The sequence below is a fragment of the Podarcis liolepis genome, assembly GCF_965112155.1.
Source record: "Podarcis liolepis genome assembly, chromosome: 18".
Classification (NCBI taxonomy): Eukaryota; Metazoa; Chordata; class Lepidosauria; order Squamata; family Lacertidae; genus Podarcis; species Podarcis liolepis.
In genome coordinates, this window is record NC_139572.1 from 1,002,941 (window position 1) to 1,024,306 (window position 21,366).

A 21,366-nucleotide genomic window follows, 5' to 3' on the forward strand; every position below is an offset into this window, starting at 1 on the left:
CTCAGACCCCTGACTTCGTGACTCCTTGCTTCTCGACCCTCGGACCCCTGACTTCGTGACTCCTTGCTTCTCGACCCTCAGACCCCTGACTTCGTGACTCCTTGCTTCTCGACCCTCAGACCCCTGACTTCGTGACTCCTTGCTTCTCGACCCTCAGACCCCTGACTTCGTGACTCCTTGCTTCTCGACCCTCGGACCCCTGACTTTGTGACTCCTTGCTTCCTGACCCTGGGACCCCTGACTTCGTGACTCCTTGCTTCTCGACCCTGGGACCCCTGACTTTGTGACTCCTTGCTCCCTGATCCTCGGACCCCTGACTTCGTGACTCCTTACTTCTTGACCCTGGGACCCCTGACTTCGTGACTCCCAGCTTCCTGACCCTGGGACCCCTGACTTTGTGACTCCTTGCTTCCTGACCCTGGGACCCCTGACTTTGTGACTCCTTGCTTCCTGACCCTGGGACCCCTGACTTCGTGACTCCTTGCTTCTTGACCCTCGGACCCCTGACTTTGTGACTCCTTGCTTCTTGACCCTCGGACCCCTGACTTCGTGACTCCTTGCTTCTCGACCCTCGGACCCCTGACTTCGTGACTCCTTGCTTCTTGACCCTCGGACCCCTGACTTCGTGACTCCTTGCTTCCTGACCCTGGGACCCCTGACTTCGTGACTCCTTGCTTCTCGACCCTCGGACCCCTGACTTCGTGACTCCTTGCTTCTTGACCCTCGGACCCCTGACTTCGTGACTCCTTGCTTCTTGACCCTCGGACCCCTGACTTCGTGACTCCTTGCTTCTCGACCCTCGGACCCCTGACTTTGTGACTCCCTGCTTCCTGACCCTGGGACCCCTGACTTCGTGACTCCCAGCTTCCTGACCCTGGGACCCCTGACTTCGTGACTCCTTGCTTCTCGACCCTGGGACCCCTGACTTCGTGACTCCTTGCTTCTCGACCCTGGGACCCCTGACTTTGTGACTCCTTGCTCCCTGATCCTCGGACCCCTGACTTCGTGATTCCTTGCTTCCTGACCCTCGGACCCCTGACTTCGTGACTCCTTGCTTCTTGATCCTCGGACCCCTGACTTCGTGACTCCTTGCTTCCTGACCCTCGGACCCCTGACTTCGTGACTCCTTGCTTACTGACCCTCGGACCCCTGACTTCGTGACTCCTTGCTTCCTGACCCTTGGACCCCTGACTTCGTGACTCCTTGCTTCTCGACCTTCGGACCCCTGACTGCGTGACTCCCAGCTTCCTGACCCTCGGATCCCTGGCTTCCTGCCAGGGCCGGATTTCGTTTTGATGCGGCCCTCGGCTCCTGTAGGTCATGGGGCCCTTTTCTATGTCCAGCTGTCCTTTGTCAACAACAAACTGTCGCCGTTTTTGTGTGTGTTGAATATATGCTATATGGTAATTTATGGACCTCATAGGCATCTCAAGCCATTTGCACATCACAAAATATGTATTTTATCAAAGTCATTGTTGAACTGAAAAACAATTAAGAAGTATATTAATAGTTAAATTAAATTAAGAAGTATATTAACGGTGAAAAAATTATTAAGCTTTTTTTCCCCTTTAATTTTTTGGGGGCCCCTAAAAAAGAGTGCGGCCATAAGCTAGAGCTTGTTTAGCTTATACATAAATCTGGCACTGGGTCTTGTTGGAGGGGGGCTTCTTATTCTTTGGGGGGGCTGTCTGCCCAGCCCCCTTGGGCCTGATCCTGCTGCTGCCGCCACCGCAACCCTTCTCCATCTCTCCTCCCAGAGGAGGCCTCAGGTGTGCCTCACCTGACGATGCCCCGGGGAGGGACTCTTCCCCACCTGCCTCCGCGTTGCTACGGCGACCTGCCTCCCCGGAGAGGACCGGGCACCTTCCTTGGCACCGGGGCAGGCAGAGCGACTCGGCAGCTGGGCAGGATGAGTCTCTCTCCGCCGGAGCAGGACCTCCTCCTCTGGGGAAAGGGGGGCAGCCGGCCATGCAACCTCGTGCGGATCTTTGTGAGCTCAACTCCTTCAGGTGCCCCCCAATTTGCCACAGAGGATGGGGGGCAGGCAGAGGCCTGGGCGTGGGGTGCAGGGCTGGGCTTCCTGGGCCTCATAAGATCGGATCTGGAAGGGAACCCAGCGGTCATCTAGCCCAACCCCAAACTTGCCATCCCGGGATCTCGCCAGAAGCATCCCTGACATTTGGCACGATCATCAGAGAGATGAGAGTTTGAGCAGGGGGGTCAAATCGGAGCCAACCAAATTTTAATTTCCTTCTTTTTTCCCCTTCTTTCTTCTTGTTCTTCCTTTCTTTCCCCTATTTATAGTTTTGTAATTTGGTGTTTTCCCGTATATTTTTGCATTTCATAATTCACTGTAAGGTATGTGTTGCTAAAGGGAACGCCCAATTCTTTTGTTTTCTTCCTTAAATGTTTGCGTAATCCTATTTTCTTTTGTACGTCTGTAATATGTATATTGCAAATAACAAAAACGAAACAATAAACGAATTGGAGGGGGCTCAGAGGGAGCGAAGCGCTGCGGGGCAGCGCAGCGCAGTGGTTAGTCTGTCGGTCAAGGCCTGGCAAAAAGGAGAGAGAGAGAGAGAGAGAGAGAGAGAGAGAACACTTGTAGTTTAATGGTGAATTTTTGGGTCTAATGGGGATGTAAAAGGGTTTGGATTATTATTGTTTAAATGCAGGAGGAACTGGTTAACAATAGGCAGTCCTTTTTTCCTTGGGGGGGGGAACACAGGGGTACATTTTGTGAATCTTTGTACTTTTGTCCATTTGCTGTATTTATTTTCCCCGATTCGAACTAGAAAATGGTGGTTTTCTCGAGTCAAAACGAGAGTACCTTTTTTTGGGGGGGGGAGCGTCTAGGAGATTCTTTCGAATTGCTTTCATTAGGTATGTTGGAGATCTGGTTGTAAAACTTCAACTGGGAAAACCAAATAAATAAATTTATTGTTTAAAAAAATAGAGAGCAGGGTTCGAGTCCTGCCACTCGGCCGGCATGAAATTCTCCTTGGGGATGTGGCCTGTTGTGGGGCTGCCACTCTTGGCTCGAGAGGGAGAAGCGCGTGGGCTGCCTTCGAGTGAAATAAATAAATTTGGGGCCCCTCGCAAGCGGAAAGCTAGCAGCACGAAAGCCCCCCCTTCTCCGATTCTCCGGTTACAGACATGGAGGCAGAAAGAGAGGCTCTGATGGAGTCGGCGTACCCCGAAGTCCAGGCCTTTTGCCAGAAACATGGCTTGATGTTCGAGGTGAGGACCCCCCATCAATAAAACCCCACCCCTATCTCAGCTCAGAGCCTCTTGGAGCAGAAGGGGTCTTTCGAACACAGAACCAGGGGGGGGGGGATATCCATCCTTCTGGCGCACTTTTGAAGCACATTGAGAATCCTGGGAATTATAGTTTTCCCGGGAGGGGTCTTTCCACACCCACCAAGTGGGCGCAGGATTCCTCCAAACTTGCTAATTTTCCCCCCCTCCGCCGAATCCGGTCCAGGTCATTGATTTGAGATGGGGCACCCGTGACGTCACAGGCGCTGGCCAAGAGCCCCTTTTCCTGGACGAGATTCGGCGCTGCCAGGAGCTTTCGGTGGGGCCCAGTTTCGTGGTGAGTGCCGGCGTCTCCTCCTTGAGGGCTCCCCGGGGGTCAAGGGGGGCTGCTATGGGGCTGGGGAGGGGGTTCTCGCAAGGATCTCTGCCCACCCCCGCGGTCGGAGGCAGTGATGCTTCTGAATGCCGGTTGCTGGAGAGAAGGCTCTGGGTTCGAATCCTGATGGGGAGGGCGTTCCCATAACGGACATCTGGTTGGCTGCTGTGACTTAGATGACCGCCTCTTTGGCTGCTGCAGGGCTCTTCTGAATTTCCTAGGATTCCTCAATGGAGCCTCCCTGGGCAGGAGCAGTCTACCTTAAAAAAAGAGGGAGAGCAAGAATGGGAGGAGGAACCTGGACTTAGATGGGCCCCTCTTGGGCCCGATCCTGCTGCTGTTGCCACTGGGCTCTTCTGAGTTTCCTAGGGTTCCTCAATGGAGCCTCCCTGGGCAGGAGCAGTCTACCTTAGAAAGGCCGGAGAGCGAAAGCAGGCCGTCTCTCTCACCTCTGGCTTGGGGGCTCGTGAGGGCAGGAGGCTGGGCTTAGACAGGACCCTCTTTGCCCCTCTTTCGCCCCGCCCCACCCCAGGCTCTCCTCGGGAGCCGCTACGGCCCCTGCCCGGCCCCCGCGACCATCGGGGAGGAGGAATTCGAGGCCCTGGCGTCCCAGTTGCAACAGGAGGAGCCGCAGGCGTTGCAGATGCTGACCCGGCGGTACCTGAAGGACGAGAACGCCGCCCCTCCGGTGTACACCCTCCAACGTCCCCTGCCCCACGGCGAGGAGCAGAGTTTGGCCCTGGCCCTGCGCAGAGCGGCCCGGGAGGCAGAGAGGAAGGGGCTGATTGGCCAGTGTCAGCGACTGCGCTACCACAAATCAGGTGTGTCTCTGTGGCTGGCCCGTTTCTGCAAGGAAATTCCCCTCCTCTAATTTGATGCATCGTTTTATTATCACGATTACTAATATATTTAATAATAGTCACAATCATAGATTATATAAGGGGCTTTTTTCCCAGCCGGAATTCAGTTCTGGTAGAGAGAACAAGTGAGTTCTGGCACCTCTTTTTAATAATAATAATTTTGTAATTCCACTCGTTCTTTAATTTTATTTTGAGTTTCGCAGCACACACACTCATAGAACTAAACATAGAACTACTAACACACAACCAAAAAGAAAACACAAAAAAGAAGAAATACAAATAAAACATAGCTATGTATGGAAACTTATGCAGAACAAATAATCAGCAACATATATATATATATATATATACACACCATATTTCGCTTCTCCTCTTCCAATCGACTTCCTCCACCCTCAACACGGTTCTCTTTTCATTTTTAGCAAGCGGTCTCCTCCTTAATCCGCGATCGCCCCTTTTCCTTTCTGTTTTCAATTTAAGCGCCAGAATACATTTTGCAAGAGTTCATCGAAACAACTCCAAGTATTTCTTTGAGGTCCCTGCTTTTCAGGGTATATTCTCCTTATTTTCTCCATTCTGTTTGGGCCGATTGGGCTTTTGTGATTCCAAGACCGTCCCGGGGAAACCGGGACACTTGTCGGGTATAATAATAATAATAAATAATAAAATTTTATTTATATCCCGCCCTCCCTAGCCGAAGCCGCTAACAACAATAAAAGTAACAGTTTACCTAAAATCAAAATCGATTAATTTAAATGCATTCTAATATCAATTCAGAATCAAATTAATGCCAACCGTTGGGCTAGAGTTCTGTGAGAATGCCTTCTGCCGCTCCTCCTCACACGCTCACCCTCTTTTTCCAGATACGCACAGGGAAATTGAGGCACGACTCTTGGGCTCGGGGCTGGAGGACGAAGGGACCGCGGTGGTCTTCCTCCGAGAAACCGAGACCTCCCTGGATGAGGAGGGTGAGGAAGAGGAAGAGGATGAAGATGCCCACCGGATGCTGGAGGAGCTGAAGGGCACCGTCGCCAGCGCCTGCCCTGGTTTGCTCAGGGTCCACCGGGCACCCCATGCTGCGGCCCCCGGCGCCCTCCGCCAGAAGCCTCAACCCAAACACCTCAAGGAGCTATGCGACCAGTTTGTGGCTGTCGCCAACTACCAAGCGATCCGGGCCCTGCGGGCGCGGGAAGGGCGCCCTGGCGGTGGGCGGCTGCTGCAGGAACTCAGCCACCACGCCGCCCTGGTTCAGGAGCGTTGCCGCAGCCCATGCTGGCGACCAGAGCTGGTGGACTCCCTCTGCCAACGCCTGAGGGACAGCCTGCCACGGTGCCACCCTCCCCTCGTGGTCCACGGGCCGCCCGGCTGTGGCAAGACTGTCCTGCTGTGCCACCTGCGAGGGGCGGCTTGCCAGGCCCTGGGACCCGAGGCGGTGGTGGTTTTCCGGCTGCTGGGGGCATCGCAGGACAGCTGCGGGCGCGACGCCCTCCTCACCAGCCTCTGCCAGCAGGTTTGCCTGGCGCTGGGGCTGAGCCCGCCGGGCACTGGTGACCCTCTTCTGCGCTTCCGCCATGCGCTCCTCTCGGCCTCCCACCAGGCCTCTCAGCCTCTGGTCTTGATTCTTGACGCCACGGAGAGTCTGGGCACCGCCTGGCTACCGGCGATCTGCCCTCCCGGGGTGCAGCTGGTCGTCTCTGCCCGGGACGAGGGTGGCAGCGCTTTTGGCGGGGACCCCTTCGTGGTGGCCCCTCTCTCCGCCGAGGAGGCTGGCAAGGCTCTGGCCGAGAGCTTGGCATCTGCAGGGCGTACCCTCCAGCCAGAACAGCGGGCGCTTTTCCGGCAAAGTTTCTCCAACGGCGGGCAGTCGTTGCCGCTGTCCCTCGCCTTCGCTGAGGCTCGTCGGTGGGCATCGTACTCCCCGCTTTCGGCCCTGGCGGTCCCACTCACGGCCACAGAGGCCACGCACCGCCTCTGCGGGCGCATGGAGGAAGCACATGGCTCCGTCTTGGTGGCGAACGCCCTCAGCTACCTCGTTTGCGCCAGGTGAGGACCTGCGCATGTGTGCTTATTTTTTTTAGTGTAAATTTGATCAAGGTTTATAGGGGAACGTACCAAACTTCATATCTTTCCTGTGTCTTAAGCAAACCAAAACTTTTATATACTGTATTTTTCGCTCTATAAGATGCACCAGATCATAAGACGCACCTAGTTTTTGGAGGAGGAAAACAAGAAAAAAAATATTCTGAATCTCAGAAGCCAGAAGAGCAAGAGGGATCTCTGCGCAGCGAAAGCAGCAATCCCTCTTGCTGTTCTGGCTTCTGGGATAGCTGCGCAGCCTGCATTCGCTCCATAAGACGCACACACATTTCCCCTTACTTTTCAGGAGGGAAAAGGTGAGTCTTATAGAGCAAAAAGATGGTTGGATGGTGTTCTTGAAGCTACTAGCATGAGTTTGATCAAACTGCGGGAGGCAGTGGAGGACAGAAGTGCCTGGCGTGCTCTGGTCCATGGGGTCACGAAGAGTCGGACACGACTAAACGACTAAACAACATAGAGCAAAAAATACGGTATATTAAAAAACAAACAGCAACCCTGGGAGGTAGGCAAAGCTTGTGTCGGGGAGTTCCTCTGCCTGATTTCCTACCTTTTTTGTGTGTGTTTTGTGCAGGAATGGCCTCTCCGAAGCAGAGGTGAAGGATGTCCTGTCCCTGGACAACGAGGTCCTCTCTGAGGTGTACCAGTCGCACCCTCTGCCGGGCAATGGGGTCCTCCGCCTGCCGCCCTTGCTGTGGTCCTGCCTGCGCCGGGATTTGAACCCGGAGCTGGAGGAGAAGTGGTCTGACGGCTTCGTGCTGATGGGCTTCCTCCACAGGTCAGGGGCCACCCTTTTCCCTCCCCTCCTTTTCGGGGCTGCCAAGGGGTCTGGAAAGAGGGTCCCGGTTTGCAAAAGGGCGAAGCCCGCAGCTTGGGCGCAGCAGGACACCTGATTGGCATGCGGAACGTTCCAGGTGACATGCTGGGCACCTCCAGGTATGCGGAAGTAGTTTAATGGTGAATTTTGGACACAGTGGAGAGGTAGAAGATTTTGGATTATCATAAAAGATGCGGGAGAGGAAATGATTGACAACAAGGAGAGGGTGAAGTCCAGGAATCTTGTTTTTATCTTGTAGGTTGTATGTGTGACTGTCAAATTTTGACCTGGAATAAACAAATAAATTTATAGATATATACGGTATTTTTCCGTGTATAACACGCCCCCATATATAAGACGCCCCCTATTTCGGGGGGGACTCCAAATTGAGAAAATGGGGGGAGATTGTATCCATGTATAAGATGACCCACAATTTTGAAATAAAAAAACCTAGTCTTATACCCAGAAAAGTACAATATATATAAAAAGAAACTTAATTGGCGAGAGAGAGAGAGAACTGTTGTTAAGTGATAGCTAGACAGACAAATGGTCTGGCTGGCGATCAGGCAAATTCCTACGTCCTTCTCTAAACCAGTCCATGAGGACTAGCCTCTTCGTTTTACTTTTAGGGGGTTGGGGGGCAGAGCTCGGGTGGTGCCGGCTTCACCCCCCAAATTGCATCTTGAGGTGGGGCTTGGGACGCCCCCTGAGCCCGAAACCCCGCTGCCCATCTGAAGCCCCGCGGTCCGAGGCTTGGCCTGAGCTGTCCCACCTTCCTCTGCCCAGGGAGTTTTCGGCCACGGTGGAGGAGCGCTACCTGTCTCGGCCGGAGGACCGCGTCCGGCGCCACCTGCTTCTAGCCGATTTCTTCCGGGGGACCTGGAGTTGGGGGGCGAAGAAGCCTGTCGTGCTGCCCTCCTCCGCCAAGCCTGTGAGCGTTGACAGGAAGGTGAAGCTCTGGGGACCCCAAAAGTGCCAGGAGGGCCGGCAGGGGGAGACGCCGGGGTGGGGGACGCCGGGGGGGGCGGGCTTTTCCTTGCTGGCCAGACGAGATGGGTTTAATTTCATTTCATTATTCTTTATTCTTTATTTTTCCATTTCATTTCATTTCATTATTTTTTATTCTTTATTTTTTCATTTCATATTTTATTATTTTTATTCATTATTTCATTACTTCTATTCTTTATTTTTCATTTCGTTTCATAATTTCCTTAATTTTTATTCTTTAAAAAAGCCCCGTCTTCGTTCCCTCTCACCCAGGTGACGCCGCAGCCATTGTGGTTCTCCAGCCGTCTTCCTAACCGGAGGAAGCTGAGCGAACAGCCCTTCCACCTGCTCCACGGGGGACGGATGGAGGAGCTGCGCCGAGATGTTCTGGGTGAGCGGGAAGAGCTCCTGCGCCTTCGTTGCCCCTCTTTTTGGCGGGAGAAATGTTGGAGGTGATGGAATAGGACGTCCCTATTTTCAGGGGAGAAACGTTGGAGGTGATGGTGTAGGATGTCCCTATTTTCAGGGGAGAAACGTTGGAGGTGATGGTGTAGGACGTCCCTATTTTCAGGGGAGAAACGTTGGAGGGGATGGAAGAGGACGTCCCTATTTTCAGGGGAGAAACGTTGGAGGAAATGTGCTTTCTCTCTCCCTCCGACAGGGAACATGGCCTGGATCTCCTGCAGGGTTGCTTCCTCTGGCGTGCGGATCTTGGCCGCGGACTTTGCCCTGTGCCTGACTCACATCTTCTGCCCGGAACTGCGTTTGGTACGGGATTGCCTCCTCCTGCTCCTGGATCCCAGTGTGGACGATGCTGATGGCCGTTTAGGTGGGTCTGTTGCTCTTAAACAATCTCCACTTTCCTGACCTTCGAAGACAAATCCCTTCCTTTCAGCTAAGCCTTCTCTGCAGGGTGGTTGTTGCGCAGATAAAACGGGGAGGGCGAGAAGCAGAGAGCTTGACTTGAGCTCCTCAGAATAAAAGGCAGGTTGGGTGCAAATGCAATAATGAAATAAATGCTGTGTGTGTTGTTGCAGGAATTTATGTATAGGTTGGGGGGGTTGCCCCTCCAGCAGATATCATGCACATGCAGCCCACTACCAAAATCAGCACCATCGCTTTTGTGACTTGTCCCCACAAAACACTTCATCGCAGTTTCTTCCTATCTATTCAAAGGGCCTCTGCTACACGATACCAAATGTAATAATTCACTGATCAATGTATCTCTGTACTGGCTCACTGGGAAAACTTCAGAAATTCATATAGACAGGTGAGCTCAGCTCCTCAGCAGCCCCTCTGCCTGAGTGATAATTCCTGGCATCCTGATACCTGAGTGCCAGACAGGTAGCCAGTCCAGAAATAACAAACCCAGATGAAGACAAAAGGGTGTGATGAACTTGGCTGGGAAACAGGGAAATGTAAATATCTTTTTTGTTACACTTGATGGGTGTTTGGTGGAGGGCAAGGGGAACCATGGGGCAGGGTCCAGGATGCTCAGATTATGGCCACCAGACCTCCCCTTTCATGATGTAACCGTGATATGGTTGGGGGGGTGTAACATGGGGATTAGCAGCTAATAAAAGTTTGGGGGCTCTTTTCTTCGGGGCTTCCATCTTGTTCCACCTGGTGGCAGGTGGGAGTCCTGTCGCGACAGTCTTCAATCAAGACCAAGCCTACTGGCTGCTGTTTTGCTCTCGTATTCCTGGCTGGTGTCCTTGTTTTTTGTCCAAGGGAGCCCTCAGATTTATCCATTAACAGGGTGTAAATGCAATAACGAAATAAACGCTGTGTGTGTGACCCTCCCCTGTCTCCTCGCCCCTCCAGAACCAAATGTGGTCTACACAGAGATGCTGGCGCGGTTGGAGTCACTGGTGCCCTCGTATCCGGGCGGCCTGATCGCGGGTCTTTGCCAGCAGTGCAAGAGTTGGCTTGGGTCGCGCCCCCACCCGTCCCTCATCCCTCTCGCCGGCTTCCTTGACCCACCGGACGGGCCTCTGCGGAAGACGCTGCCAGGATTCCCCAAAGGTGGGTGTCGGGATTCGCACGGGTGACCCCCACGATATCAGGAGAGCCCTGGCGGGCAGCGGCGGCTGGGTCATCCGAAACCAAAGCTCTCCAAAATTGGGTCTGTTTTGGGACTACAGCTCCCACCTTCCCTGGCTAGCAGGACCAGAGGTCAGGGATAATGGGAACTGTAGTTTGAAAATAGCCGGAGACCTGAGTTCTAAGCCCAGCTTCCAGCTCTCCTCTGTGAATTTCACTGCCCACCCCTACCTCCAGTGGCAGAGAGTTCCGCAGGTTAACACCCCCCCAAAGTCCTTCCTTTTCTCTGCCAGCCCAGACCGCTGGACTGTGCACAGCCTGGTGGGTTAGGTGACCCATGCCAGAGCTGCCCCTCTGACCTGCCCCCACAATTTGCAGGCACCTCCGTCCTGGAAGCCAGCCCTGACCACAGGATGCTGTTGGCTGGCTCCTCCGACGGCTCCATCATCGTGTGGGACACGGAAGATTTCTCGGTGCGACACGTCCTCCTCGGCCACTCGGGTGAGGATCAGAAGGGAAGGGTGTTTTTGCCAGGCCGCCTGGTGCCAGGCCGCCTCTTGCTTGCAAGGGGGGGCAGAGGGCGGGCAGTGCCAGGCAGCTGTGATTAATGGCGAATTTTAATTGGGGTGCCCTGAGGTTCAGCTCCGAGAGCCTTCTGGTGGTTCCCTCCCTGCAAGAAGCAAAATTACAGGGAAACAGGCAGAGGGCCTTCTTGGTGGTGGCACCCTTTCCCACCAGATATCAAGGAAATAAACAACTCTCTGACTTTTATAATTAATAATAATAATAATCTCCCCCCGATTCCTTGCAGCCGAAGTGAAGTGCCTGAGGGTCTTTGCCAGGGGTACCCGCGCTGTTTCGGTCGCCCAGGATCGAACCCTGCGACTGTGGAGCCTGGAGTCCGGCAGGGAGGAAGCCATTGTGGCTGCCGTCCCTGCGGGGGATCAGGAGTGGTGCCAGCTCAGCGTGGACGACAAACACCAAATTGTGTACTGGGTGTCTGGCTCAGAGGTGTGTAGACTGGCATTATAACGGGACGGTTAGTCCTGGACTATCCCTAGAAAACAGGGGCACGCGGAGAGTCTGAATTATTCTGCAATTCCACCGTGTTGCACAATGGGAAATGCCCTGCAAGAGAGTCTTAACAGGCCCTCCCTCTTCCCCACAGGTGGAGGCCTGGCACCTGGGCACTGCGGCCCCCGCTTTCCGGATCCTGGCTGAGCCCCCGGGCGGCTGGCTGTGCGCTGCCGTCTTCGTGCCGCGGCTGGTGGTGGTGACGGTGTCGGGGGGCTGCGTCCGCCTGTGGGACAGTCTCAGCGGGCAGCTCCTATCGAGGCAGCAGCTGGGGGGGCTGCGAGAGGATGCAGCCCCCACCTGCGGCGCTTTGCTCCGGAAAATGGGCAGGATGGTGTCCGGGTTCAGCGAGGGCTCCCTCCTGATGGTGCCCGCTCTGGGGCAGGGGTTGGGGCAACGCAGCCAGATTTGGGGGCACATAATAAAACTACAAAGAATAAAATTCTGATTACACTGGCACCTTGGTTCTCAAACCCAGAATTTCCCAATTTCCCGCCCTCCCAGTGGCGCTGAGCTCAGAAAGGCGGATGCGCAGGGAATCTCAATTGATTTAAAAAGGGATTCCAATTAATATATAGTGGCACCTTGGTATGTGAACGTTTGTTTATCTTTTGATAACAATAAAAGCAGACAGATTTGTTTTAATCTGGTATATAGGGATACATCGATGTAAATATTGATGAGTGTCCACAAAAATAGCCGTATTTCTTTTAATCTGGCATGTACCGATCCTCATTAATGTCGAAAACTACAGTGGCCCCTTGGTTCTCAAACTGAATCCGTTCCAGAAATTCTGTTCCAAAACTGAAGCGTTCCAAAACCAAGGCTTGCTTTCCCATAGAAAGGAATGCATATTGGAATCACACCCTTTTGTCTTCATCTGGGTTTGTTATTTCTGGAATGGCTACCTGTCTGGCACTCAGGTATCAGGAGGCCAGGGATTACCACTCAGGCAGAGGGGCTGCTGAGGAGCTGAGCTCACAGGTCTATATGAATCTCTGAAGTTTTCCCAGTGAGCCAGTACATAGGAACATTTACCAGTGAATTCTGACATTTGGTATCGTGCAGCAAAGGCCCTTGGAATAGATAGGAAGAAACTGCGATGGGGTGTTTTGTGGGGACAAATCACAAAAGTCACAAAAGTGATGGTGCTGGTTTTGGTAGTGGGCTGCATGTGCGTGATATCTGCTGGAGGGGCAACCCCCCAAAAAACCTATACATAAATTCCTGCAACACTCCCCACAGGTCTCCTCGGAGGGAAATAGCCTCCTGGAGAAGCTCCCAGAGAAGATCTGCTTTGTGGCGCTTTCGGGAGACGAATCTCTTCTCGCGGCAGGTTTGTCTCCTTGAGAGTTTGCCTCCCCAGGCAGCGGGCTGTTTTTAGGGATATAGGGGAAGGACCCCAATGTTTGGTGCACCTTCAAATTCACGCAACACTTCCTAATCCTTGCTTTCCCGAATAAACGGGCTGCGGAGTCGGGTCTGCAAGATTCTCCCTTTTCCGAATCTTGCTTTGCGGCGCGCCCCTCGCGCGCAAAGGCACGGATTGAGGTGGAGTGTGCGTAAAAACGCAGAGAACACCAAAATGCATTCTGCTGGGAGGGAGAACGACCTTGGAAAAATGAGGCAAAATTAAAGACGAATGAGGGGAAATTCATGTTAAAGTAGTGACGAATTTTCACGGCGACTCTCCATGAAAAAGTGCAAATTGTCCATCAAATAAAACTTTATTTGATGGACATGGTGTTGTATAAATTTTTGGTTCTTTTTATTTTCATTTCTTTTTTTGTCTTTTCAATTTTTTTCTTGATTTTACGTAGTCTTTTTGTATTTAACTTTGTTATACTTACCTTCGTCGTATGTTTGTATTTTAAGCCAATAAAAATTTATTTTAAAAAGGGGGGGGGGGAGAAAAAGTGGAAATTGATGTGGAAATAACTGAGTGCTGGGACCTTATTCTTGTCGGTCGCTCACAGAGCAAGAGCAGGGACTGGGTAATGTTAGGAACCACCTGCCTGCGAGGAGCCTTTTGCACGTGCTCAGAAGCACTCTTGTCCCTTCTGGCGCTTCCTCCATGACCAGAGCCTTGCTTCCCAACAACCAAGCTCTGGCTTGCCTTCCAGGATTTGGGTGCCGCGTGCGAATCTTCCGGCCTGACCCGACAGGCTTCCACCAAGTCCTGAACTCCGATTTGCTGCACGGTGAGGAAGTCTGTGCCGCTGCCATCGCTGCCGACAACACCACCGTCTTCACGAGCTCTCGGAGCGAGTGCGTCTGGGTAAGGCGCCCCTTCTCTGGAGGTTTTTAAGCAGAGGTTGGACGGCCATATGCCAGGGATGCTTTAGCCAAGATCCCTGCATTGCAGGGGGTTGGACTAGATGACCGCTGGCGGACCCTTTCCAACTATACGATTCTATGATTTTAAGAGGCAGAAGGACCAGCCTTCTAGGCCGAGGCGGGGGCAATGTGGCAATCAAGAACTCAAAAAGTAAGCCCCAACAAATCCAAGTTCCGAAACATTTGGAAACTGAGGTGCAAAGGGCGGTCTGCAAATTTAATAGAGAAATTGAGAAAAATAACATATACATTCAGCGGAAGGCATTCGACTTCTGAGGCACATTCAAAAATGGAAGCATTTACTTCCGGGGTTGCGGCGTTCGAAAACTGAAACATTCGTCAACAGAGACGGTCGAAAACCGAGGTAGCACTGTATCGTATGATAAAACATACCCTCTTTCCTTTTACATTTCCAGTACACATTTGAACTGCTTCTATACGGTGGTACCTCGGGTTACATATGCTTCAGGTTACAGACTCCGCTAACCCAGAAACAGTACCTCAGGTTAAGAACTGTGCTTCAGGATGAGAACAGAAATCGTGCTCTGGCGGCACAGCAGCAGCAGGAGGCCCCATTAGCTAAAGTGGTGCTTCAGGCTAAGAACGGACCTCCAGAACGAATTAGGTTCTTAACCCGAGGTACCACTGCACAACTTCGCAATTTTACTAGGTGTCAAATAGTAGCAGCACATCATTTTCATATAGTTTTCTTTCAAGGAAAAGCAGGCTGTAAACTTCAAGTCCTCTCTCCATAACTTTTCCCATGATGAAAACTGTATACTATAGCCAAAATCTCCTGCCCGGTGTATCGTTACTGATTTAACTTTTTCATCTTTAGTAAACCAGAGTCTCTTAATCTCAGGAGCATTTACGTCTGAGTTTCCGGGAGCCGAAACGTTCCAAAACGGAGCCGTTCGAGAACGGAGGCTTGACTGTACCGCTCTTCTCCCCAGGTGTGGCGTCTGGGCCAGGAGGGCTGGCTGAGGGATGTTTGGGGGGACGAAGGACCACCCGCCACTCACCTGACCCTCTGTGGCTCCCTGCTGGTGTCCGCCTCTCCCCACGCACCTTACCTCCGGGTCTGGGACCCCGGCGACGACCCCGGGCGCAAACCCTTGCCGCCTTGCATGGCTGGCGCGAAGTGTGTGGGGCTCTCTGGCGGCGGAAAATACGTCTGCTTCCCCCGGTCCCTCGAGAGCTGCGAGCTGGTCCTTTGGGACGTGGAGGAAGGCGAGTTTATTTATTTATTTATGTCGTATATGATTTTGATCAGTGTCTGTTTTGACACAGTATTTCCAGCATTCCAATAACAAACAAATACCGTATTTTTTGCTCTATAAGACTCACTTTTTCCCTCCTGAAAAGTAAGGGGAAATGTGTGTGCGTCTTATGGAGCGAATGCAGGCTGCGCAGCTATCCCAGAAGCCAGAACAGCAAGAGGGATTGCTGCTTTCGCTGCGCAGCGATCCCTCTTGCTGTTCTGGCTTCTGAGATTCAGAATATTGTTTTTCTTGTTTTCCTCCTCCAAAAACTAGGTGCGTCTTGTGGTCTGGTGCGTCTTATAGAGCGAAAAATACGGTATACTGTATGCTGAAATGGCAGAATTGACTTTGAAATTAAGAGAAAGAGATGACAATGAATGTAAAGAAGAATGGAAGGACTTTGTTGTATATACACAGAAGCAAGGTACACTGGTTAATACATTAGCAGGATTTGAAAAATACTTGTAAAGACATTATGACTGGGCAAGAAGTAATTTTAATTTAAAATGGACATGCGGTATGATGATAAACAAAGGAACTGGAGAAGGGAATAGGGGGAAGTCAACTCTATTTTTTTCTATGTTCGAATATAATACTGCTGTTTTTATTTCTTGTTGTTTTTAGAAAATTAATGCAGCGGATGCTCGGGTTGTGAACATGATCCGTGCGGGATGCATGTTCGCAACCGCAGCATTCGCAACCCGCAGCGGCACGTCTGCACACATGTGGGTTACGATTTGGTGCTTCTGCACATGTGCAAAGCGCAATTTAGCACATCTGCACATGTGCGACCGCCGAAACCCGGAAGTAACCCGTTCCGGTACTTCCGGGTTTCGGCGGTCCGTAACCCAAAAAACAACAACAACGCAACCTGAAGCGTCTGTAACCCGAGGTATGACTGTACTTGTAAAGAAATTATGACTGGACAATAAGTAATTTTAATGACTCTAGTTTTTCCTATGTTCGAATATGTATTGCTGTTTTTATTTTTTGTTGGAAAATTAATAAAATAATATTTTTTGAATAAAAAACCACCTGTGCCCCCGCAGGAGAGGAGCGTGAGACGTTGGACACCTCGGCCGCCGTGCGGTGCCTGGAAGTGGCCCCCCAGAGAAACCTGGCCTTTGTGGGGCTGGCGTCCGGGACGGTGCTGGTCTTCCCCTTGGACTCGCCGCAGGACGTCGGGTGCATCCCTCCGGCAGAGAACCGGAAGCCCGTCTGTGCCCTGGCCTTGGCCCGGAGCGAGGAGCAAGTGGCCGTGGCTTGCGAGGATCTGGTGCAGGTCTTGGACGTGGGCTGGGGGGATCCGGGGCCCCTGATCGACCGGCCGGCCTTCTCCTTCTACACCCAGATCCCGGGCGCCGACATCTCCTGCGTGGCCCTGCTGGGCGGGTACCGGGTGCTCTACGGCATGACCGGCGGGCAGCTGTTCCTCTACCACTGCCCCCGGGGCCAAGTGTTCGCCCTGGAAGCGCATGGAAGCAGTGGCGTCACCTGCTTGCAGACCAGCCACGGGGAGGCCTGGGCGCTCAGCGGGGCGGCCGACTCTCTGCAGTGCCTCTGGGACGTGGATCGGTGCCGCTGGGAACATCGGATGTCTTTCCGAAAGGTGTGTCTCCCTTCCGGATCCCACCCTGCACCGTCCCAAGAATGTTGTTGTTTAGTCGTTTCGTCGTGTCCGCCTCTTCGTGACCCCCTGGACCAGAGCATGCCAGGCCCTCCTGTCTTCCACTGCCTCCCGCAGTTTGGTCAAACTCAGGCTGGTAGCTTCGAGAACATTGTCCCACCATCTTGTCCTCTGTCATCCCCTTCTCCTTGCGCCATCCATCTTTCCCAACATCAGGGTCTTTTCCAGGGAGTTTTCTCTTCTCCTGAGGTGGCCAAAGTATTGGAGCCTCAGCTTCAGGATCTGTCCTTCCAGTGAGCACTCAGGGCTGATTTCCTTCCGAATGGAGAGGTTGGATCTTCTTGCAGTCCATGGGACTCTCAAGAGTCTCCTCCAGCACCAGAACTCAAAAGCATCCATTCTTCGGCAATCAGCCTTCTTTGTGGTCCAGCTCTCACATCCCAAGAATGGCCATCGCCAGGGGTCAGCAACCTTTTTCAGCAGGGGGACACTCCACTGTCCCTCAGACCTTGTGGGGGGCCAGACTATATTTTTATTTTGGAGAGAGAAAATGTACGAATTCCTATGCCCCACAAATAAACCGTAGATGCATTTGAAATAAAAGCACACATTCTACTCTCTCTCAAAACGCCTTCACCATGTCTGTTCTTCGTTCCCAGGAAGATTCCTTCTCACAAGGCGTCCTCTGCGCCTGCTTCTCGACGGATGACCAGCTGCTCTTCACGGCCTCCCTCGATCAGTGCGTGACGGTGTGGGACGTCTCGTGTGGTGAGCGAGCCCCCATCTTTGAACTGCTTGCAATGGTGGCTTCCCCCATTGAGTCTCCAGCTGTTTTTGGACTACAATAGCCAGCAGGACCAGTGGTTGGGGATACAGTGGACGCTCGGGTTGTGAACATGATCCGTGCAGGATGCACACCCGCAACTCGCAGCGCCGCATCTGCGCATGCGCGGGTTGTGATTTGGCATGTCTGCACATGTGCAAAGCGCTATTTAGTGTTTCTGCGCATGCGTGAGCGCCGAAACCTAGAAGTAACCCATTCCAGTACTTCCGGGTTTCGGTGCGAAAACACACAACCTGAAGCTTCTGTAAGCTGCGGTATGACTGTATTATTATTATTATTATTAATTGAATTTATATACTGTCCTATACCCAGGGACACGGGTGGTGCTGTGGGTTAAACCACAGAGCCTAGGACTTGCTGATCAGAAGGTCGGCGGTTCGAATCCCCGTGACAGGGTGAGCTCCCGTTGCTCAGTCCCTGCTCCTGCCAACCTAGCAGTTCAAAAGCACGTCAAAGTGCAAGTAGATAAATAGGTACCGCTCCGGCGGGAAGGTAAACGGCGTTTCCGTGCACTGCTCTGGTTCACCAGAAGCGGCTTAGTCCTGCTGGCCACATGACTCGGAAGCTGTACGCCGGCTCCCTCGGCCAGTAAAGCGAGATGAGCGCCGCAACCCCAGAGTTGGTCACGACTGGACCTAATGGTCAGGGGTCCCTTTACCTTTACCTATACCCAGGGGTCTCAAGGCGGTTCACAGAATAAATGAATGGGAATTGTGGGGTGATGGGAATTTTGGTCCGGAAATGGCCAAGGACCCGAGTTCGAGAAACCCTAGGTAGGCAGTACTGAGCTAACTTGAGATGAGGCAGACTTCTTATGCATGGGGGACATTTCACAGTATGTTTCTTGGCACCACTAGGGGCCCTGTTGGCCGTGCAGCTTGTGCACGCGAGGGTGACCAGGATCGTGCCAACGCCGGACGGCTTCGTGGCGGCGACAAAACTCGGCTACCTCATCCGGGAGAGGTTCCTCCGCCCGCCGTCCACCACCTCTCGCTATGACCCGCTGGGCGGCATCAGAGCCACGTGCAGAGTGACGTCTCGGAGGACCGGCGGAGAGGAGGATGAGGATGTCGCCGGCAGGCAGCTGGCACGCCGGGGGGACCACGCAACCCAGGCCGGGCACAGCCACCTCAACAACAAGCTTTCGCAGATTTGCAGGATTGGGTAAGGGGCAGGGCTAGATTATCACAGGAGACCAACTCTGGCCCCATTGCACTGGTCGCTGGTTCATTTCTGGGCCCAGGAAACCAAAATGCTTGCTTACAAAGCCATTGTACTTCCAACCTTACTGTACGCTTGTGAAACATGGACCACTTGTAAACACCATCTCCAATTCCTTGGAAGATTCCATCACAGGGGTCTCCACAAAATTTTACACATCACCTGGGAAGACAGGTGAACTAATACCAGTGTACTGGAAGAAGCAAAGATCACCAGTGTTGAAGCGATGATTCTTCAACATCAACTTCGTTGGACTGGTCATGTTGTGCGGATGCCTGATGATCGTCTTCCAAAGCAACTGCTCTATTCCGAACTTAAAAATGGAAAGCGTAATGCTGGTGGTCAACAAAAGAAGTTTTAAGACTCTCTCAAGGCAAATCTAAAAAAATGTAGTATAAACATGGACAACTGGGAAACACTGGCCTGCGAGCGCTCCAGCTGGAGAACAGCCTTTACCAAAGGTGTCCTGGGCTTTGGAGACACTTGAACTCAGGACGCAAGGGAGAAACGTGCCAAGAGGAAGGCATGCTTGGCAAACCCTCACTGGGTTGACTTCCTTCCCCCTCTTTCTGCGGTTCCTTAAATTTATTTTTAATATCTTCTGCATTTCCAAATTAACTTAATTTGCTCGTTTACTCATCTACCTTAAATATATACTCTGCAGGTTATTACAATAATCCTGCCAATGTTCTTATCTGTTTACAATTTATCTGTAAATATTCAATAAACAATTTCCATTCTTTTAAAAAAAGTTTGTTAACTTATTCTTCTTATTCCTCCGGTACGTTTCGCCATTTCTGGGTATTCCATACGTTATTGTATCCATTCTTCCTTTGTTGGGACTTCTGCCTCTTTCCATTTTGGGGCCAGTAACATTCTTCCCGCGGTAGTCACATACATGAATAAATTTCTAAACAAGTTAGGTAGTTCTGTTCTTATAATTCTCAAAATAATTTCCCTACCTCTGACACCCCTCTACCCTCTTCATAGCTCTGTGGCCACTCTGCCCCATTTCTGCCTCCGAGACCCCTCTACCCTTTCCCTAGCTCTGAGGCCCCTCTACCCCATTCCTACCTCTGAGGCCCCTCTACCCTTTTCATAGCTCTGTGGCCCCTCAACTCCTTTCCTACCTCTCAGGCCCCTCTATAATTTTCATAGCTCTGTGGCTCATCTACCCCCTAGGACCCCTCTACCCTTTTCATAGCTCTGTGGTCCCTCTACTGCTAGTCTACCTCTGAGACCGCTCTACCCTTTTCATAGCTCTGTGGCCCCTCTACGTTCCTACCTCTGAGACCCCTCTACCCTTTTCCTAGCTCTATGGCCCCCCACTTCCCCCAATTCTACCTCTGAGACCCCTCTATCCTTTTCATAGCTCTATTGCCCCCACTTCCTCCAATTCTACCTCTGAGACCCCTCTATACTTTTCATAGCTCTGTGACTCCCACGTCCCTCAATTCTACCTCTGAGACCCCTCTATACTTTTCATTCATCTATGGCTCCCACGTCCCTCAATTCTACCTCTTAGACCCCTCTACACTTTTCATAGCTCTATGGCTCCCACGTCCCTCAATTCTACCTCTGAGACCCCTCTATACTTTTCATTGATCTATGGCTCCCACGTCCCTCAATTCTACCTCTTAGACCCCTCTACACTTTTCATAGCTCTATGGCTCCCACTTCCCCCCAATTCTACCTCTGAGACCCCTCTTTACTTTTCATAGCTCTGTGGCTCCCACTTCCCCCAATTCCACCTCTTAGACCCCTCTACACTTTTCATTGATCTATGGCTCCCACGTCCCTCAATTCTACCTCTGAGACCCCTCTTTACTTTTCATAGCTCTGTGGCTCCCACTTCCCTCAATTCTACCTCTGAGACCTCTCTACACTTTTCATAGCTCTGTGGCTCCCACGTCCCTCAATTCTACCTCTGAGACCCCTCTATACTTTTCATTGATCTATGGCTCCCACGTCCCTCAATTCTACCTCTTAGACCCCTCTACACTTTTCATAGCTCTATGGCTCCCACTTCCCCCCAATTCTACCTCTGAGACCCCTCTTTACTTTTCATAGCTCTGTGGCTCCCACTTCCCCCAATTCCACCTCTTAGACCCCTCTACACTTTTCATTGATCTATGGCTCCCACGTCCCTCAATTCTACCTCTGAGACCCCTCTTTACTTTTCATAGCTCTGTGGCTCCCACTTCCCTCAATTCTACCTCTGAGACCCCTCTACACTTTTCATAGCTCTGTGGCTCCCACGTCCCTCAATTCCACCTCTGAGACCCCTCTACACTTTTCATTGATCTATGGCTCCCACGTCCCTCAATTCTACCTCTGAGACCCCTCTTTACTTTTCATAGCTCTGTGGCTCCCACTTCCCTCAATTCTACCTCTTAGACCCCTCTACACTTTTCATAGCTCTATGGCTCCCACTTCCCCCCAATTCTACCTCTGAGACCCCTCTTTACTTTTCATAGCTCTGTGGCTCCCACTTCCCCCAATTCCACCTCTTAGACCCCTCTACACTTTTCATTGATCTATGGCTCCCACGTCCCTCAATTCTACC

The 21,366-nt window shown here is 52.1% G+C and overlaps 1 protein-coding gene across 1 annotated transcript; it reads left to right on the plus strand.

Moving 5' to 3' along the window:
• Window positions 1-922: 922 nt before the first annotated feature.
• On the plus strand, window positions 923-19,545 carry NWD1 (NACHT and WD repeat domain containing 1). The gene is made up of 20 exons (XM_083483501.1): window positions 923-2,009; window positions 3,155-3,240; window positions 3,485-3,595; window positions 4,167-4,455; window positions 5,358-6,537; window positions 7,163-7,366; window positions 8,192-8,354; window positions 8,666-8,783; window positions 9,054-9,221; window positions 10,217-10,417; window positions 10,814-10,936; window positions 11,247-11,446; window positions 11,604-11,876; window positions 12,755-12,845; window positions 13,633-13,787; window positions 14,800-15,144; window positions 15,412-15,532; window positions 16,158-16,717; window positions 17,395-17,503; window positions 18,437-19,545. The coding sequence occupies exons 1-20, from the start codon at window positions 1,787-1,789 to the stop codon at window positions 18,745-18,747; spliced, it is 5,031 nt and encodes a 1,676-aa protein (XP_083339627.1). The 5' UTR covers window positions 923-1,786; the 3' UTR covers window positions 18,748-19,545.
• The last annotated feature ends 1,821 nt before the right edge of the window (window positions 19,546-21,366 follow it).